Consider the following 17,814-nt stretch of genomic DNA (forward strand, 5'->3'; position numbering starts at 1 on the left):
AAGAAATATCTATTGCTAAAATAAAATTTTTCAATTAAATGGAATAAAGTTATTTGTTTGGGTTTTTTTTCTCCTATAAGCTCTTCACAGTACAGAAACATCTGCCTTTGCTTGGTGGGAATGTACCAAATGCCAAAGTGCAAATTATCTGCAAGCTGAAATTGTGTCAGTATTTCATCTGAAAAACTATATCAAAAGATTAATATTTAACTCATACTCACTTTCAGTGGTTTCTGCTAGTAATTCTTATCCTGCTGTATGAGGTGAGAATTCTTTGGCAAAGATTGCTCTTAATGTTTTAAGCTGATATATGTTTTGCTGCCATAGGATCCTGAAAAGAGAAGCATGATGATGTTGGGGGTGTACAACTTGCACTTGTGAGGAGAAGGGAACCTGTGTATATCTATATACTTAGCAGAAATGTCTTTAAAGCTCTTTATTGAAGAGGTGAGATTAATTGAATCCTCAGTTTGTGAGACCAAATTCTTCCTCTGTTAATGAACTTAATATTTTCACCTTCTACTTTATTTTAACTCTGTCCACAACTCTGCCAAGGCACTTCGGCTGACATGAATATAGATGTTCATGGCACACTGTGCTCTCTCTTCCCATCTAGTAGGATGGATTTCCAAGTTGAAAAGAATAGCACAGTGCTATCTTTTCCCCCCGTGAATATTTTTGTTCTACATTCAAAGAACTGCAACATAAGTAAGAAAGTGGAGCCTAAAGCATCTGTGGCTGAGGAATGGGGGCAACAGAAAAAAATAATGGAGAGAAAATTCGAGAAAAATAAAGTGCTTATGCTGGCAAGACAGGCAGTTAGGCAGGGACAGAAATAAAGAGGAAACAAAACAAATGAAGGATTACAGAGTAAAAACTGTTTGGGAATAGGATGTTGGGAGCGGTAAATAGGCTAGAACAATAGGGATGAATATTTGCTGAATGTGAATAGAAATCACTATAAAGTTTCCACCATCTCCTAATAAAAATACAGTAGCCTTGAGTCCTTGTGCTTTATTAAAATCTCCAGCTGGAATGCATAAAAGAAGGCAGGAAAATTATTCTCAAGCCAGATAACTTTCAGATGAAGGAGAATGTAGAGATTTGATGAGATTTTTTTGAAGGCAAAAAATATTTGATGAAAAAGACTGGAGAAAAGATGCACAAAGGAGGGGAGGAAGCATAAGAAAAAAAAATTGTAAAGAAAAAAGAGGGAAGATTTGAGCTATAATTAGCATTTGTCTGTTTGCAGGAAATAAGTGATCTCTTACCCAAAGAATTTTTCTGGTACAGGAAAATGTCAGTCCTAACCCTGTTTTTGTTAGATGTCAGGTATTACCCTCCCTTTTGTTCTGGCAAGTGTACAAGTGCAGGATTAGGAGGTTAAACATTTCTACAGTGTGCTCTGTTCAGAATGGGCTTGGTACTGTTTAGTGGACAATGAGCTATGCTGCAGCTGACAAAATACAGGTTTCCCGAACCAAATATATTCAGTTCAATACATTTTCTTTGGTTATGATGGACAGTAATCTAGTGTGACATAAGGTTTCATTTTGCACGGCAGGCTGCATTGGTTCTGTGGTAAATGGAAGCTGTCCATTACAAAAAAATGCCATTATTCCTATAAAAGAGTGAACTGATTTAAAGACATAGAATTGGTTCAAGTCTGCAGCTTACCTTCACATGGAAGTTTTTCCCCAACTCCCATTACTATACTTCTCCATTTGCTATGCATTCTCTTCCTATCTTGGTGAGACAGAATTTGAGAGCCAGAAATTCCCCCTCTGCTGGGAACCGTTACACACAATCTTTTGATTCCATATTTAGTGGACACTTATAATTTTTCTTGTAATGCTTTCATGGAAGCTTTACATGTTGATAAGAAGGCAATAGCAGTCCTAGTACATGTTTTTATGTGCTTTCCACTTCAGTTCCCGGTTGTGTTTAGGTGAGAAGGAAAAGAATAGCATTTTGTCATGGCTGAAGATTACAGTTCCTACCAACCTGTGATTTTTCTTTATTTATAAAATACTTTGGACTGAATAGACTCAGAATTACTGTAGGGCTTACTGGCACAAGCTAAAGTGCAGATTGCTTTTCCCAGTCATGAATTTCAGTTAAAAACAAACAACTGATGAACACATTTCCCTAGAGACTGATTTAAATAGGGGTATTTCATTTGTATATTTCCTAAATAATATTTTCCTGCGTGTGTAGAGATAAAAGAGAGCTTTTGCTTAAGATGTGTTTGAAAATATGTTAGAGACTTTTTTTTAGACTTTGATTTTTTCCTTTTTCAGGGGGACTAAGTAGGAAAATATTTACTGCAGTTGGGTCAAGGCAGAATTTTAATGGAAAAATTAAAATCAAAAATCAAATTTGATCTAAACTGAAGGAAATTAGGAAATGTTTTGAGATTTCATTAAAACAATAAAATTTCCAGTAGTTGTAATGAAAACTATTTTTACAAACACTTTTGAATGAGGTTTTGGACAAAATTGCAAGGGTAGTGCCATAATTGTACCATGTTTTAGAAGAGGGCCTATTAGGAGATGAAACAGAAATTATTAGCAAAAGCTCCTTCAGGCCTTATTTACAGCCAGCATTAGAGAAAGCGTTACTTAGTGGGCAAATAAGTCTGCCAGATATGAAAGAGACAAAAAGAAATGTGTCTTGGCATGCTGGGGAGGATATAAGTATGGAGCAAGCAGAATCTATTATATTTGATAGTGATGGAATGTCGCCTGAAATGACCCTCCATTCTTGCCTATTGTTAACTTTTTCCCATGGAAAAAAAAAAAAAAAAGCCACAGCCAGTGAATTCTCTTATAGCAGCCATCTGGATGGTAGAATAACAAACTAACTTTACATACATTATTACAGATTTCTGCTGTGTTGTTTTGGTGCCCAACCAAAATGAGGTTCCCCTGTGGTACTGTAAAAACATAGAGATTTTTCTCAGCATAAAGAGCTCCAGTTGACAGTCATGAGACAGAGACAGACAGGAGGGAGCAGGAGAAGTGGTTTGTCCAAGGTCATGGTGTAGGTCAGCAGCAGCACCATCAGGAAAACAGGACCCAGAAGTCTGGGTTTGTGTAAATAGGGGCATCTACCAGCATGATCACTCCTGGGGAAGAATGTACATATGAGGCATTACGTGGGTGTAACTCTAGCTGTCGAGGATGCTGGTGCAATTACATCAGTAAACTTTCCCAGGCAGATGAGCCCCTGCTCATGGGCTCTTTAAGCACAAAATCTTGTTGCAAGGAGACCTTCTGCCAAAGAGCGTTGTTGGAAATCTAGCAAGAGGAAGGAAAGAAAAAACAAAACAAAACAAAGCAGTCCTCACTTCAATTAGAGGAAAAGATAATTCCTTTCAAGTCGAGAGGCTCAACTCCTGCTGGCCTTTGTTCTTAAGCTTACCCTTGCTGTAATTTCACAGAGTAACTTGAATAATGCCAGTTTGTTCTGTGATTACCCTCAGCTGGAGCACAAAATTAATATCTCACTAAGTAATTCAGTACATGATGGGTGAACATTTAGTCAAACATGCCCTAAAAAGCTAGGATTTTCAATGTTTGCTGGAACTCCTTCAGTGACAATTAATTGCCTGTGTTCGTATATGTTTATGAGCCTCAGTAAACAGGCAGCATATTTACGTCTCCCCATTACCTTCAGAAATAAACTTCCTGAAGAGAAAAAAAACTCATGTCCCCGATTACAATCTAATTTTAAGTAAACAAGGGGTGGAGAAAGTGACTAGTAAGCAGGACTTTGGAGGGAGGAAGGTGGGAGGTAAAGAATTTTCTCCCTCTGGAACCATACCACATCTAATGCTGGTAGTATTAAGTTAATATGCTGCAAGAGAGAAATGGCAGTGGCTAGTCCTCTTAGTGTTTTGGGGTTTGTTTGCCTTTTTTATCCTAACAGTTTAGACTTAAGACCAGATGCAGTATTTACTAACTTGTGATGTAGAATTGCTATAGAATATTCCACCTTTGAAAGGCATGTCTTCTAACCTGTGCACAACCCTAGCATTTTTTGAAAGCCCTAAACTATTGATGCGTGATTCTATGATATGCTACAGCCAATACCTCTCTCCCATCTCTTCACATTGCACCCACTGCCATGGCACTTCTTTCTCTCCACATGAATCCCTTCCAGAACTGACAGTACCAATCTTTTGTCCCATTGGTCTTAGTTGCTGTGGCTTTTACCATGCAACCAGGGTTTGTGGGGCGAGAGGAATCCCCCATTTTTTGTCACAACTGGGATATTGCTATTGACTGGTCATGTTACTTTATCCTCTTCCACACTTTCACACAGGATGAATTAACTCTTGCAAAGTGTTCAGAGATGTGTAGCAAACAGACTGTGGACAAAAGATTAAGTATTTTTTACTTTGGTTGTATCCATTGACATCTGCAGAAAGAAGACATTAATGCATAATTTCAGTCTGTCTGTACAACTGACTGCCAGTTTCACTGGCTTGTGCTTATAAGGGATTATATCAGGTGGAAAACACAAACAATTTAGTGAATGTTCATTGTTGCTCACTTTTCATCTAAAATTTTTCACTCTGCTGCTGTCCAAAGATTTCCTTTAGGACTGGGCATTTAGGTAAAAGTAGATTAATGGAAACCCCTGAGCCATAATATGAAGACAGAAGATGATAAAGTGAAAAATAATGAAGTATGATGATAGATAGAAATTGTTTGCTGTTGTCCAAAATCTTAACCATTAACTCTTTCAGATTTACTTCAGGTCATCTGCAACTCTGCCTAATTCTAGACTTTGTGCTGGTGTGATGGTTAGTGCTGAAGGTTGGAAAGCAAACCTGCTGGGTTTTTTCATGCAGGCAGGGAAGGGGTGTGTGTGTGTGGGTAAAGCCACCTCTGGTAGTCTCTTATGAAAGGAAAGCACCTGAAAACAGTGGCATCACCCCACTCAGAAAGGTTCTGTCAATCCCAGACAATTAATGCTGTCATTGTTAAGCTAAGTGTTTTCATCCTCTATGTCTTTTCACCTTCTCCATGGCTATCACAATCTTTACTGATGGTTGCACCAGGATATGTCCCTCCTTAGAAACTTGCTTAGCTCTCTGTAGCTAAATAATTTTGATAAATGATCCATTAAATAATAAAATTTTGTGTTCATCAATATAGTTTTAAGGTAGATGGACTGAAGGAGCTGACAGATCTAAAAATAAAATCAGTGTAATCCATTGTAAACAAGCTGTCAAGCATCACTATGGTCTCCTTTGTAATAACTTTAATGATTAAATAGAGAGAATGAAAGTAGAGAGATAGTAGAAAATATAAGCCAAATATAATTGTTCTTTTTTTCCTTTAACCTATTATATTGCTTTAGGTGGTGGTATCTCTATTTCTCTAGTCCTGACTTAGAAAATTTTGACATAATTTTGCCTGAAGTTAAATCTTCTAGAATATGTATTGCTGCTTTTCAAGAGCAAGAAGCTAGAAAATGTTTGAATTGCTCTCTGACACCTATGACTTTAGAAGGTTTTAATAGGATAGGTAAGCTTATTTAAAAAAAAAGTGTATGTAGAAATGTATTTTATCAAATAAACCCCCCTGAATTTTCTACTAGGTATCTGCTTTTTTCTTTTAACACAGTTTTTGTGAATGAAGAAATTTGCATTCTATGACAGGTAAAAATACATCCAAACATATGTAAATGTACTTCAGGCTGCCAGGAAAATGAGTCTCTGAGTGTTGGGTTTTTTTGTTGTTGTTGTTTTGGTTTTTTTTTTTTTTTTGTTTTTTTTTTTTTTTTTTTGTTTTTTTTTTTTTTTTTTTGTTTTGTTTGTTTGTTTGGTTTTTTTTTGGGGGGGGGGTTTTGTTTGGGTTTTTTTTTGTTTTTTGGTTTTTTTGTTTTGTTTTGGGTTTGGGGTTTTTTTGGATTTTTTTGCCCTTCTGTCTGTTCACTCCAGGTTTCTTATCCACAGCTTTGATTGTTGCTGGGTTAATATCCTTTGGTGCCTATCTTTGAATGTACTTGGCTGTCAAGTTTACAGAGTACATGTTCCCATTTATTTCATTTCATTTCTAAACTAACTTCCCATTGAAGAGATCCTTTCTGCTCACCTGGCTCTTGAATCTGCCCTCAGGTCAATGACACCAGTGACAGCAATGCCTTTGCAGCTGCACTGGGATCTAGCTTGCTCCCTGGGTTCCCAAAGCTGGGACTGGCTGGTGCTTGATAATGAGCCCTCCCATAGGAAGAAAAAAAAAAAGTTGTGAAGTTTGCTCACTGTTGCTCACTGGGATTGAACAGCTTGTCTTTTCTTTTGAGGAACATTTATACTTAACACTCGGTAGGCAAACTGCTATTTCAGTTTGCAAGTGGATTCAGTTATTCAAATGCACAGGCCAGAAAATGAAGGGAATTCTATTTAAACAGTGTGCTCCCAAGTCACAGATGATCTTTTTGATGTCTGTATTTTGCAAATGGAAATTTTCCATTTTCCAGCTCTAGCATTTGTTCAGAGGCTGTATGCTATCTAAATCTGCTTTTGTGGCTGCTCATTTGCATTTTTGCTATGCTATATTGCCTCCTGTCTTCTCCCCTTGGCCCCCCACTCTTTTATATTGAATTCCTATTTTTGCTGCCTCCACTCTGTCTTGCATCTCTGAAGGCTCAATCATGCGAGATGCTGAGCACTCAGAGCAAACAGCAGAGGCTGCTCAGCACCTGGTCAGGATTACAGGTGAAAAGGGAAATCCAAAGCATCTGCATATTGAAGACTTTTGCTGAGAGAGAGCAGATGAAAGGTGGAGCTGTTCACCACTCAGATAATAGTCTCATTTCTCCTGTAGCTTCCCACCTTTTCTCAATTGCTAGAACTGCTGGAGCTACTAGCCAGTGCATCTGATGGGGAAGTGTGTGGAAATCTTGGGTTGAAATTTTATGGCATGATTTGAAATACTCACAGTAGTAAGATGATGTAGTCAAAACACCCCTTCCTGGATTTAAAATAATGACCATAGAAAACCTTGAATGTTTATGTCCCTTTCTTGGTCAGAATGCACAGTTTTCTACTTCCTTTAGTATTTATCTTTTATTTCACCCTGAACACATAGGTTCTTTCTTCTCCCAAATTTGGTTACATCCACATCTACAAGCAAACTGCTTAGCAAGAAAAGCTGCGTTAATATCCCTGAGGGAAAATTGAGAAGGTGAGGAGAGAAGCACAACAACTTAATTCTGGCACTTGAAAGAACAATCTGAAAGTTGTCTCGGCTCAAAGTATCACCTACCATCAAGTAATCACTATTCACTTCTGCAGATCCCGACCCACTAACAGTCTATTTCACCCTCAGGGAAAGCCAGGCAGGGAGAGAAGAAAGTGTAAGCAAGAGTATCATGCACTACAACGAAAGGCAGCGTATTTAAAGCTGAGCAGTGATAAAAACTGTGGGGCTGGGAGGAGGGGATTGCAGGCTTCTCCTCCCATTCTTATCCTTTTTTGTAAATTCACTTCTCAGAAGAGAAGATGAATGAAAAAGAGGAACCCTCAGAAGAGGGACCACATGGCCCTGGCCAGCTTGGAATGATAATACTAACGACAGGGAATGAAAATACTCAATAGTTTACCCAACCAGGCTTTTCTTTTGAGTGTGTTGGAAACTGGGGCAATGGTAGTGCACCACAGGGCTCATCCAGGTGTGTAAGAACCCGCTGAATGCCTATAGAGTGCTCTGGGAACAGAGCACTCATTTTGCAAAAGTTTTGCTCCTGCCACAGGAGGCAAATACCTGTGCGAGCATGGCACGGTGTTCCCACTGTCTGGCAGAGGGCTGGTACCTAATCACCAACGATGATGAATGCCTGGTGATGAAAGCACAGTGTATAGGCAGTATTTTGAGCGTGGCTATGGCTTCCCTGCCCTTTTGGACTGGCTATGGGGCAGTTATGGGAATCCATAACAAAACCCTGTGTTTACGAGAACAGCAAACTCCCAGAGTAAAGCGTGATATTTCCATGTTCCTGTCATGTGCAAGCACGTGCCCACAAACCAAAACACAGCTGGCAAGTCTAATTTTAGCTCTACCAGCCTTGAGAAGCGTCCCTTTAAAGAAATTCTTTTTATAATTCCTTTTTTTTTTTTTTTTTGAAGCAATTTGGTTGATAATACAGCAGCTGACAATCCCGCTGCCATACTATGGATGATTTAAATAAAAACAAAAAAGAAACTGCTGCCGCACATTTTTCCCCCAAAAAATTTATAAATAGGCAAAACCACTGTAGAAAGGCCCAGGAATCTGATGACATGTTAAAGAAATAAGTTATTGTAAAAAAGGAGAAACGCTAGGATTTGTGTACAAGAGGAAACATTTTGTTATTCACGCACTTTTTTTCCTGATGATTTATAGCCCTGTTGTGAGACAAGACTCTTGGTTCGAGTCTTTCGGAGGATAAATATTTGGGATGGCGGTGCTGACACAGGTCCTGCACGCCTGGGATCCGTGGCAGGTGTGGGGCTCTGGGCCGGACGCGGGGGCCACACCTGGCCCTCACCTGGGCCCGGGCGGCGGCGACAGCTGCTGCGTGCGGGGGAGCCCGGCCGGGGGAATCGCAGCCGCGGGTAACTTTTGTGGCACCGAGGTATTTTCACACGTCTGGGAGAAGGCACCCGCACGTCAGCCCGGCCGAATTTCCTCTTTACCCTCTTCCTCCATTTTGTTCCAACTTTAAATAAACCAAGTCTTATATAAGCGGTCTAACAAAGTATGTATTTAATATGTCTGGCCCTGGGTCGCCTCTCCGCGAAGTGCCGGATGATGGTGCGGAGTAGTTTTCTGAAAGGGGAGGACGACGACGACGACGACTTCCCTGCTCGGCGACCAGGCTCCGTGACCTTCCCCCTCCCGTTTGTTAAAAAAAAAAATAATAAAAAAAATATATATATTTTAAATTAAAACCATAAATATAGACGCGCGTTTTGGGGCCGGTCTGGCTCGTCCCCCGCCCCGCGGCGCTGGGGTTTCCCGAGTCCCGCGGCGCTCCCGGAGCTGCCCGGTCCGGCGCGGGCGCGGAGGCGGCCGCGGGGCCTGCGCCGACCTCCCGGGGGAGCGGCGCGCCGAGGTCCCTCCCACCGGCGGCGCGGCGCGGAGGGGGTTTGAATGAAAGACAGGACGAGCCCTGAGCACCATGTCACTCCGTGAGGGAGGCAGCGGCAACTAGGCTGGGGAAGGCTCTTCCCTCCCCCCCCCTTTTTTTTATTTTCTTTTTTTTTCTTTCTTTTTATTTTCTTTTATTTTTTTTCCTTTTTCCTTTCCTGTTTTTTTTTCTTTCTTTTTTTTTTTTTTTTTTTTTTATTTGGTTGGAAGGGGGGTGGGTGGGGAAGCGAGAGGGGAGGGCTCGAGAGCGGGGCGAGCCGAGGAGAGGACGAGGAGAGCGAGCGAGCGAGCGAGGGAGCGAGCGGCTCTGCGGAGATTTGGAGTTGCACTGTCTTCCCGGCTCCTCTGGCAGGACGGTTCCCTCCCGAGCCGGGCAGCGGGCACCGCCGGAGGCACGCTGCTGCCAGCGGGGGAGGCGGGCTGCTCCGCCACGGGCACCCGGGCACGGGGCTTCCACCCACGCACGCACCCGCACCCGCACACACCCCTTGGCGCACACACACACACACACACACACACACACACACACACGCGTCTATGTCCGTGCGGGCGCTTTTTTGGCTGCGCTGGAAGTAGCGCGCGGTAGACGGCGAGGAAGTCTCGGCAGCCTCCTCTGTCGCCCGCGCTGTCAGGAATAGCGGCGTGAGAGGAAGAAAGGCCCTGGGGCACTACACCCTGCCAACGAGTTCCCCGCACCAGCCAGAAGGACTCCAGCTACATGGGCAAACGCCTGGACCAGCAGCCAATGTACCCCCAGTACACCTACTACTACCCCCACTATCTCCAAACCAAGGTAAGGGCTGGCGGGGCCGGGCGCCTGGCGGGGGATGGAGAGCGGAGCCGCGCGAATTGCGGGCTCGCCTCTTCTCTTTGGCGATTTTTCTGTCTCTTTCTCGGGTTTGATGTCACACAGAGCCGAGCTGGTAGGCAGAAAGCAGGCGTAAGAGAGGCAGGAAGGTTGCTGTCTGTCCTCCCGTTTATTTCTTTATTTCTTTAAATTTATTTTTTTTTCCCAAGGGCTGCTGGCGTCGGCTAATTCCTTTTATTGTTTGGGGAGAACAGTGCGGTTAACGCTATCGTAACAGCGGGCAGGTAGTGTGTTTGTTATGGCATGGGATAAAGATTGCTCTGGACAGCATCGGACATAAAACACTTTTTGTGGGTCTTCCAGTGTTCTCTGCAGTTTATTCACAGCTGAAAAGCATTTTGCTGTTAGAAAAGCTGTCCGTGGCAACTCAAACTTTTAATCAGCTGAGTAGGAGATGCTGTGGAGCTCGGAGGAGAGCTCGGAGCTAACCGTCTGTAAATCTAGTGGAGTTTGTTTCAGTGCATTGCACTGGTTTGAATATTTCATTAAATATTGAGGATGATATGGCTGTACTATGTTGCATTTAAAAGGGCTAGAAAGAGAGGGTAACTACTTTTGGAGAATGTGTCCAAGCGCAGACGCTTCCGTTTTCTTCTTTTCTTAATAATTTTTAAAATGCCAGCAGACTGGAAAGCAGGCCAGCCTCTCCTAGGGAGACTGAGTGAAGTCTATGCTACCTGGACATGAGCTAGTTAATTAAAGCCTTATTTTTATAATGCCATTGTATAATAGTCTGCTCTCTGAAAAGATTTCCTGTGTGACCTAAGGACAGTAACAAAAGAAAGCCCTAAACCGAAAGTTTGCAAACCCTGTCAGGACGCTGTATTTGGAGGGAAGAAAAAGGAAAAAATACACACTTCACAAGGTGAAGTGTGACCTCACAGTCACATATTAACAGTTTCAGTAAATAAAAGAGCATCCTTTAGGAGGGAAAAGCCAAGGCAGGCAGCACGCACGTGCATACGGTGCTGCGTGCACATATATACATTGCGCTCCTGTGGCAAATTTAACACATGGGACATTTGATGTGTGCAACTGTGTGTGGTGAAGTGCCGCAGGGGAGGCTGACTTCTCCAGACTTTTGGTTTGAAGCATGTTGATCTGGCTGTGGTTGTGAAAGGATAAGTTATATTCCTTGTTAATAAAAATTACTTTCCCGTTAACGTTTATAGCCCGACGACTGCATTATATAAATTAACTAATTGTAAAAACTGTGATTCAGGCTGATTGGAGTTGTGATGACACCAGAATCACTCAGTATGGTTACAGCCTTGTAATTCATGGCATGGTTACCTCTCACTTTGCTCTGCTGTTTCTTTCACTGCATCATGCAGATATGTTTTTGGTATAAAATTCATCCTTTTCTACATTTTGTATTTTGGCATGAAATTTATCATTTCTCCCCCCCCCCTCCCCCCCCCTTCCTTTCAAGGTCAATCCAAATAGCATTTTACCTTTGTGACCATTTAGTGTATAATGTTGCTGTTGCAGCAGCAGCCCGTCACTAGCTTGACTGCAATACCGCCTATAGCTTTAACTGTTTGGGGGATTGGGGGACGCAGGCTGATGCTATTCCTCAAAACCTGGCAAGCCAAGGACATGAAACAATTGATGGTGTTTTTTTGATAGAACAATAGCCTCAAGTATTGGAGGAGAAATATTGGACATTCCATCCCTTTTACTCACGTAGCTTACATTTTGCCAGTTGCCCTTTTTCTTTCCTTTTTTCTTCATTTTTTTAACTTTGTAAAATAAACTTTTTGAGAAAATAAACCTTATATTTGACCTTAAAATAGAAAAATAGCTTTTCAATGCCATGACTTTTTTTAACCCCTTGCTTTAATAAAAAAAACTTTAATGCATTTTTATAGCCAGTATATAAAATTATCAACCCTGTGAAAAGTCATGTGCATCAGTGTTGGCACACTTGCACTATTACAGTAAGGACAGGTAAAATTTCAGATCTGTGATACATTTTATATGCCTTTATTTTTTCTTATTTTTCTTGGTCCACAGTTAAGGGCGTACATAAACTCTAAATAATAAACACACATACACGTGTGCATACGCACACACATATATACATATATATATATATATATATATATATATATATATATATATACACATACGGATGCAAGTATTTCTCTTCTATAGACCATAAGACTTTAAAATAGTGCAGACAGGCAGCATCTGGATTTTGTTACCTTAAAGCTAGCCATCAGCTTCTGGGACGTTTTAAAGCAGTTAGATCCATTGTATGTCTAAAGCTAATAGTTGGGTAATCAAATAATCTTGTGGTGGAGAGCTGTATCTTTTATCATCCCTATTGGAGCAACACATATAAATAAACCTTTGTATGATTCCACCCGGCCTGAGAACTTCAGCTTCTGATTTTCCAAAACCTGCTCTTTCTACCAAGCATGGTAGGATTCAGCTCCACAGAAAGAATGTGTTTTTATGCTCACAGTCATGCATGCTTGGGGGGTGGGGGGGGGGGGGAAGAGTGTGTGCACATTCATTTGTAATTAAGAAAGTAATTCTAGGCTCTCTTATGGCATTTCTGTACAGCTTCTGAAATTCAGAGTGGCAGTGTGTTCAACAGGCAAAGTTTGGAAATTCACGTTCCCCAGCGTGTCTGGGTGAAGTGCTGCTTTTGCTTTGCTTGTTTGGTGAAGTTGCTTGGTTCTCCTTTGAGAAGTGCCGCATTACTGTACATCACGTCCCTCTCATGGGGGAGTGCCGAGCTGTGCAGGATTCCAGCCTACAGGCTGTGTGTGTGTGTGTCTTCTAACGTGGCTAGCATGTTGTTGTGCAGAATGGGTGTAAATGAATAGCTATATGGGTAATGGGATTATAAATAGAAAAAATGGATTCCATATGTTTGTCTGATTGCTTTAACTTTTTAGTGTTTTGTGGCCTTTTGTGGAACACAAAGCATGCACTCGTTCCATTTACTTGTGCTCCTTCATTATCAAATGCCACCACTGAAGCTAGAACTTTAATTTCAGGTTTAGGAAAAGCCATTGCCATCCAAAAAAGAGAAGAAGGGGAGGGTGTCAATCCTTACGAGACAATTGCAAGGAATTTGATGTGCTTCTTAAGGACAAGCACTGCAAGACATAACCTTATTTCTGTTTTGGCATGACACTGTCTGACAACTTCAGTTTGAACGTACAGTTTTGTACTTCCTTAGACAGATGCTGAGAGTAGGGAGAGAGTCAAATTGTCCTAGGAGTTTATTTCAGGATGTTTCTGGTTACTGTTGTAAGTGAAGCATGGTCTTGTGTTCTTTCTAATATTGCAGGGAGGTGGTTCAGCTCATGTATATCTGATGAGAATCTGTAGTATTTTTTTATTTTATTTTGAGGCATTAAGAGAATTTCCTTAGTTGCATCCTTGCTGATGGAGTAACTACTCAAACAGCTGGTTTACAGGAGTACATTGCAAATTGTGACATAGAACGTTAACGATGCCAAATCTTGCATTATGGTCTGAATTTTTTTCTTTTGTTTCTTGCTTGCCAAAGCAAATTCTTTTTTCTTTGCCATTTAGCACAGAAGAAAACAAAAACAAGCATATGAAATATCATGGAATAATGTGAAAAACGGGAGAAAAATATTAACTCTGAATATATTTAAAAGAGTCTCCTTGATTTAGTAGGCGATGTGTTTTATCTTTGTCCTCTGCAGCTTATGATTAGACCTCTTGCTGGGGTCAGCTTTCTTTGCAAACAGTCTACTGAAAAAACCTGAATCACTTGGATAGAAAGGAGGAGGTGGCACAGTTACCTGTCGACAGGAATTGTTTGGTTTATGATCTCTATACCTGCACTCGGGGTAAAAATATGCCAGTTAAGCAGCTATTTCCGTGCGGTTTGCTTTCATGCATTCTCCAGATATTTCCTACTTATTAGTCATGGTTTGGGTCTGGTAGTTTAACTCTCATGGTGTTGACTCTGTAACCCAGTCAGATGGCAGAAGCACCCCAAAACGAGAGGCAGTGTTTGCAGTACCCACAGTACCTCTTCATCTCTGTATGCCTGATGCATGTGTGAACACGTGCAAAAGAAAGAAGTGTGATTTCCCGACACCTACCTGAATAAAACCCCATCTCTGTGGCTGTGAAAAGGATGCAGACTGACCTGCAAGCAAGAGGGCTTAATGAGCCTGTTCCTGAAATGACAGATACATGCCCCAGCTGAGTGAAAAACAAGTAGGGAGTTCAAACAGCTGTACTCAGAAGAGTTTAAATTTGATATAGTGATTTTACGGGAACACATTTGGGTGTGTGTTATGTCTCTTTTTTAACATTTTCTAGGGCATCTTTTGGCATGAGGGAATTGGGAACTTCCTTCAGTTGTGTGGCATGAGCATACCTTCCTCCTTGCTCCATCACTCTCTTTAGGAAAGTGAGCATTGGAAATCGGTGCAAAGCTCTTGCCTCTCTTCACCTTTTACCAACCAATCCTGTGCTCTTTAGTCACTCGCATTTCTGTTTAGCGGGTTTACGGCATTCCCCACTTTTGGCCATCTGGCCATACAGAAGGCCTTGAAGAAAACGTTCCAGATACGGAGATGCCTGACAGGGCTTCTCTGGCTGGTAGTGTTCAGATTGTGTTTGGTGCCTGGTGTGAAGCAGGGGTCAGGTGTAAGGAGTAATTCATCAACCACACACTGATTTCAGGCTGCATTTCCAACCATCTGCAGCTTGGATCGCTGCCAGAGCTCAAAAGTCTAGCTGGAGCCCATGTGATCGTGCCAAAGTAAAGGCAAACACTTGCAAATAGAGAAATGCATTTCTAGGAATGAAGTTTGTTCGCACTTAGCCCCTGTTTGATTCAGTATGTCACAGCATGTTTTAAATGCCTCAGAGAGCTGCCCAAAAGGAATATGAATTCATTTAAATGCCACTTAAAAATATTTCAGCCTAGCTATGATTTTGATGGTAATATTAAACTATCTCTAGTATTCGCCAATTGGCTTAAACAATAAGGAAGATAAAAGTTGTGTTCCTCTGAAAAATGCAGGAATATATGAGCTCATTTGCTTTCCATTTATCCTTGCGTGCCTGGATAAAAATACTTCTGTTGTTTTAAGGGATATGATGATATCTATTTAAATGGTGTTAAATTTCTTGATTAATCTTTCTTTCATATGTTGCCTCAATGCAAGCCTGTTTAAATTAAAAATGAGCCAACCCACAAATATCCACAAATGATAGCACCAAATAAAAAAAACTTGAAAACAAAAAAACAAACCAACAAACAAATAAAAAAACCCCAGACCAAACCTGTGGAAAAGGAATACTCAAATTTTTACTACTTCAAACACATGTGTATTATGATAGTCTATGGCTATTTATTTTGAAAGCAGTTATTTTATTTCTGTAATAAAAAAATGAGAGTTGCAAGCATTTGCCAGATGAGGCTGCAAAGATCTTGCTGTGGCGAGTGTGTTAATAGTTATAATTTAGAATGCCTTATACAAGGTGCCCTTTCAAAATAAAGTGCAGTGGTTCAGAAGTGAACTGGTTTCGTTTTTAATGCACGAAGTCCTTTCAAACAAAGCACGATAGTATACTTGCGCTTTAATTCAAGTACCTTGGTAAAAATCATCAGACTGTTGGTTCTTAAATTTCCATGAATTAAAAAACAGATAAGAAAGGATGCATTTCAAGTAGGATGTCTGGGTTCATTTCAGGTCTTGCTGTGAGTAGCCCATATAGTATTCCCTTTGCATGTAATTGCAAACAGGGTTTTCTAATTCAATTCAATTTTTATTATTTTTTTTTAGGGGTGAGAAGTGAATTTTCCACTATCTGTACTCCAGGCGGGGACTGAGTTTGCTTGCAAACAACCCTATTCTGGATTGTCCAGGAAGAGAAGCAGACTTAAAAAAAAAAAATAGTCTGGTTGTATTTTTTTTTTTTCTTGAAGAAAAGGATTTTAGTGCTAGAAATTTTATGTAGAGGAAAACAGTTAATATGTCTCAAGAATTTGCTTCTAGTGCTGCATTAAAATTGTGTTTTGTAACAGTCTCATCAGCTACAGCTGTATGTGATTAAATAATGTAATATCAAAAGCATGTGTGAATAAGAGCCTTTTATGATATGGTTGTTCCATACCAAAGACTGCAGATGGGCAGAGAAGGGAGAGAGAGAACAGTGATTTACTCAGATATTGTCAGAGCCTATACTCCGAGTAGTCCTGTGGTGGTGTTCTGCAATTGCTTTCCCACTCATATGGGCAAGATTGAGTAACAAAGGGAAGGTTAGAAGTAAACAGTTTTACAAAGAGAGCTATTCCAAATAAGCAGGTATCAGCCCAAGAATGGTGTCTACTGATGCAGAATGATGTATCAATATTTTAAGTAGAGGAAAAACAATATTATTGAAAAGAAGTTAGACGGATCTGTTCTGCTTCCTTTGAAAAATGAATGAAAAAGATTCAGTTGTCTTCAGCAAGACAGAATCAGACCCACAAAGCACATACTGATCACCATGGCAAAACCAGGACAGCTGAACAATATGCAGGTTTTTTTTAAAAAACAACAGTCACAAAAGAAATAAAAGCAGTAAATCAAATGATTCTACATTGTGCAAGGGGCTGAGGACGTGGCTCATCTGATACTTAACAGCGTTTTGTGTTTGCTGTGGCTATAATTTCTATTTAACATTATTTATAGTGATTTATAATTTTGGAGAATTAGCAGCATAAACCAGATGCTTTGTCTTTCTGTCTGTTTCTCTCTCTGTCAGTTGAGATACGATTTATACAGAGGGGAAGTCTAATTGCCATAGGAGATGTCTCACATGGAGCCCAGAGCCTATACTGAAGATTAACAATTTCTGTAAGAGACTAAGTGTGCTTAATCCACAAAAAAGTACTGGAGAGCTGGTTTTACTTTTAGTTATGTAATTCTTAGGATAAAAATTCTGTGTAGCTTCTTTGAAATTTGAAGCAAGTCAGTTTTCTGTGTTGGTCTTTCCTGAGGATACAGTGTTTCTAAATGGAGAACTTAAGCAAAGGTTGCCTGTCCTACCTGTAGCTGCAGAATGGAAGCTCCTGTGGAATTCCTCAGTCATACTGTTTTTTATATTTTGTTGGTTTACAGCAAAGTCTAATCTCTTCTCCTTGAAGTTTTTTATTAGCTGAAAGATTTCAGGTCTGACATTGTCAAATAATAAAAACTATTTTTCCTGCTTTTTGGATGGAAATATTTTTTTCCCCCTTCTTTCTTTCTTATTTATCTTGTTTAGTTTTGGGCTTGCTTGCAACTATGGTGAAAATAAATTCCCTCTTTGCTTAATTGTTGTAAAGTTAACTTCAGTATCAAATGTGATAGTTTATTAAAAAGTAAATATTTACATTTTTAAGTGCTTCATTTGATGTATATTTATGCAGATGAAATTGTTTGGACAAATTTTCTATGAGGGTTCCTCTGTTAATTGTATTGACTTCATTCATATGCAAATGAATGAAATAAACCACCTGACATATATAGATCATAGTAGAAGTCAGAAGACGCATAAGACTGCATGTTTACAATGTAGAGCACTCTGATATTTTGTTCCTTGTTGGTGTCTTCCTGACACATGTTTTATGGTTAGTACCATGTGGTTGATGATGATTTATGTGCTGTCATGTTGTGGAAGTGATGTCACTCCCGTGTGATTCAAATTTATTCAAGAAGATAAGTTGTTGAACAGATTTGTGTTCCCCCCTCCCCACGTATAAATCAACCAGCAGTTTATTTTTATTCTGTGAGTTTGCATTCATAGATTTAATCCTGAAGCTGTGCT

At 40.4% G+C, this 17,814-nt stretch overlaps 1 protein-coding gene across 6 annotated transcripts in view; it reads left to right on the forward strand.

The window, feature by feature from the left end:
• Nucleotides 1-17,814, forward strand: part of RBMS3 (RNA binding motif single stranded interacting protein 3) — a 701,354-nt gene that overhangs the window by 249,645 nt on the left and 433,895 nt on the right. Inside the window, exon 1 of one of the 6 annotated variants that reach the window (XM_088164444.1) lies at nt 9,446-9,936. The exons of 4 other annotated variants lie outside the window; for them this stretch is intronic. In XM_088164444.1, the coding sequence (XP_088020570.1) occupies nt 9,862-9,936 (75 nt within the window). In that variant the 5' untranslated portion in view covers nt 9,446-9,861. Of the gene's footprint in view, nt 1-9,445; nt 9,937-17,814 lie in introns of those variants that run through there. One more of the 6 variants, XM_088164442.1, reaches the window with a different exon arrangement.

Source organism: Sturnus vulgaris, chromosome 1, assembly GCF_052056855.1.
Source record: "Sturnus vulgaris isolate bStuVul1 chromosome 1, bStuVul1.hap1, whole genome shotgun sequence".
Lineage (NCBI taxonomy): Eukaryota > Metazoa > Chordata > Aves > Passeriformes > Sturnidae > Sturnus > Sturnus vulgaris.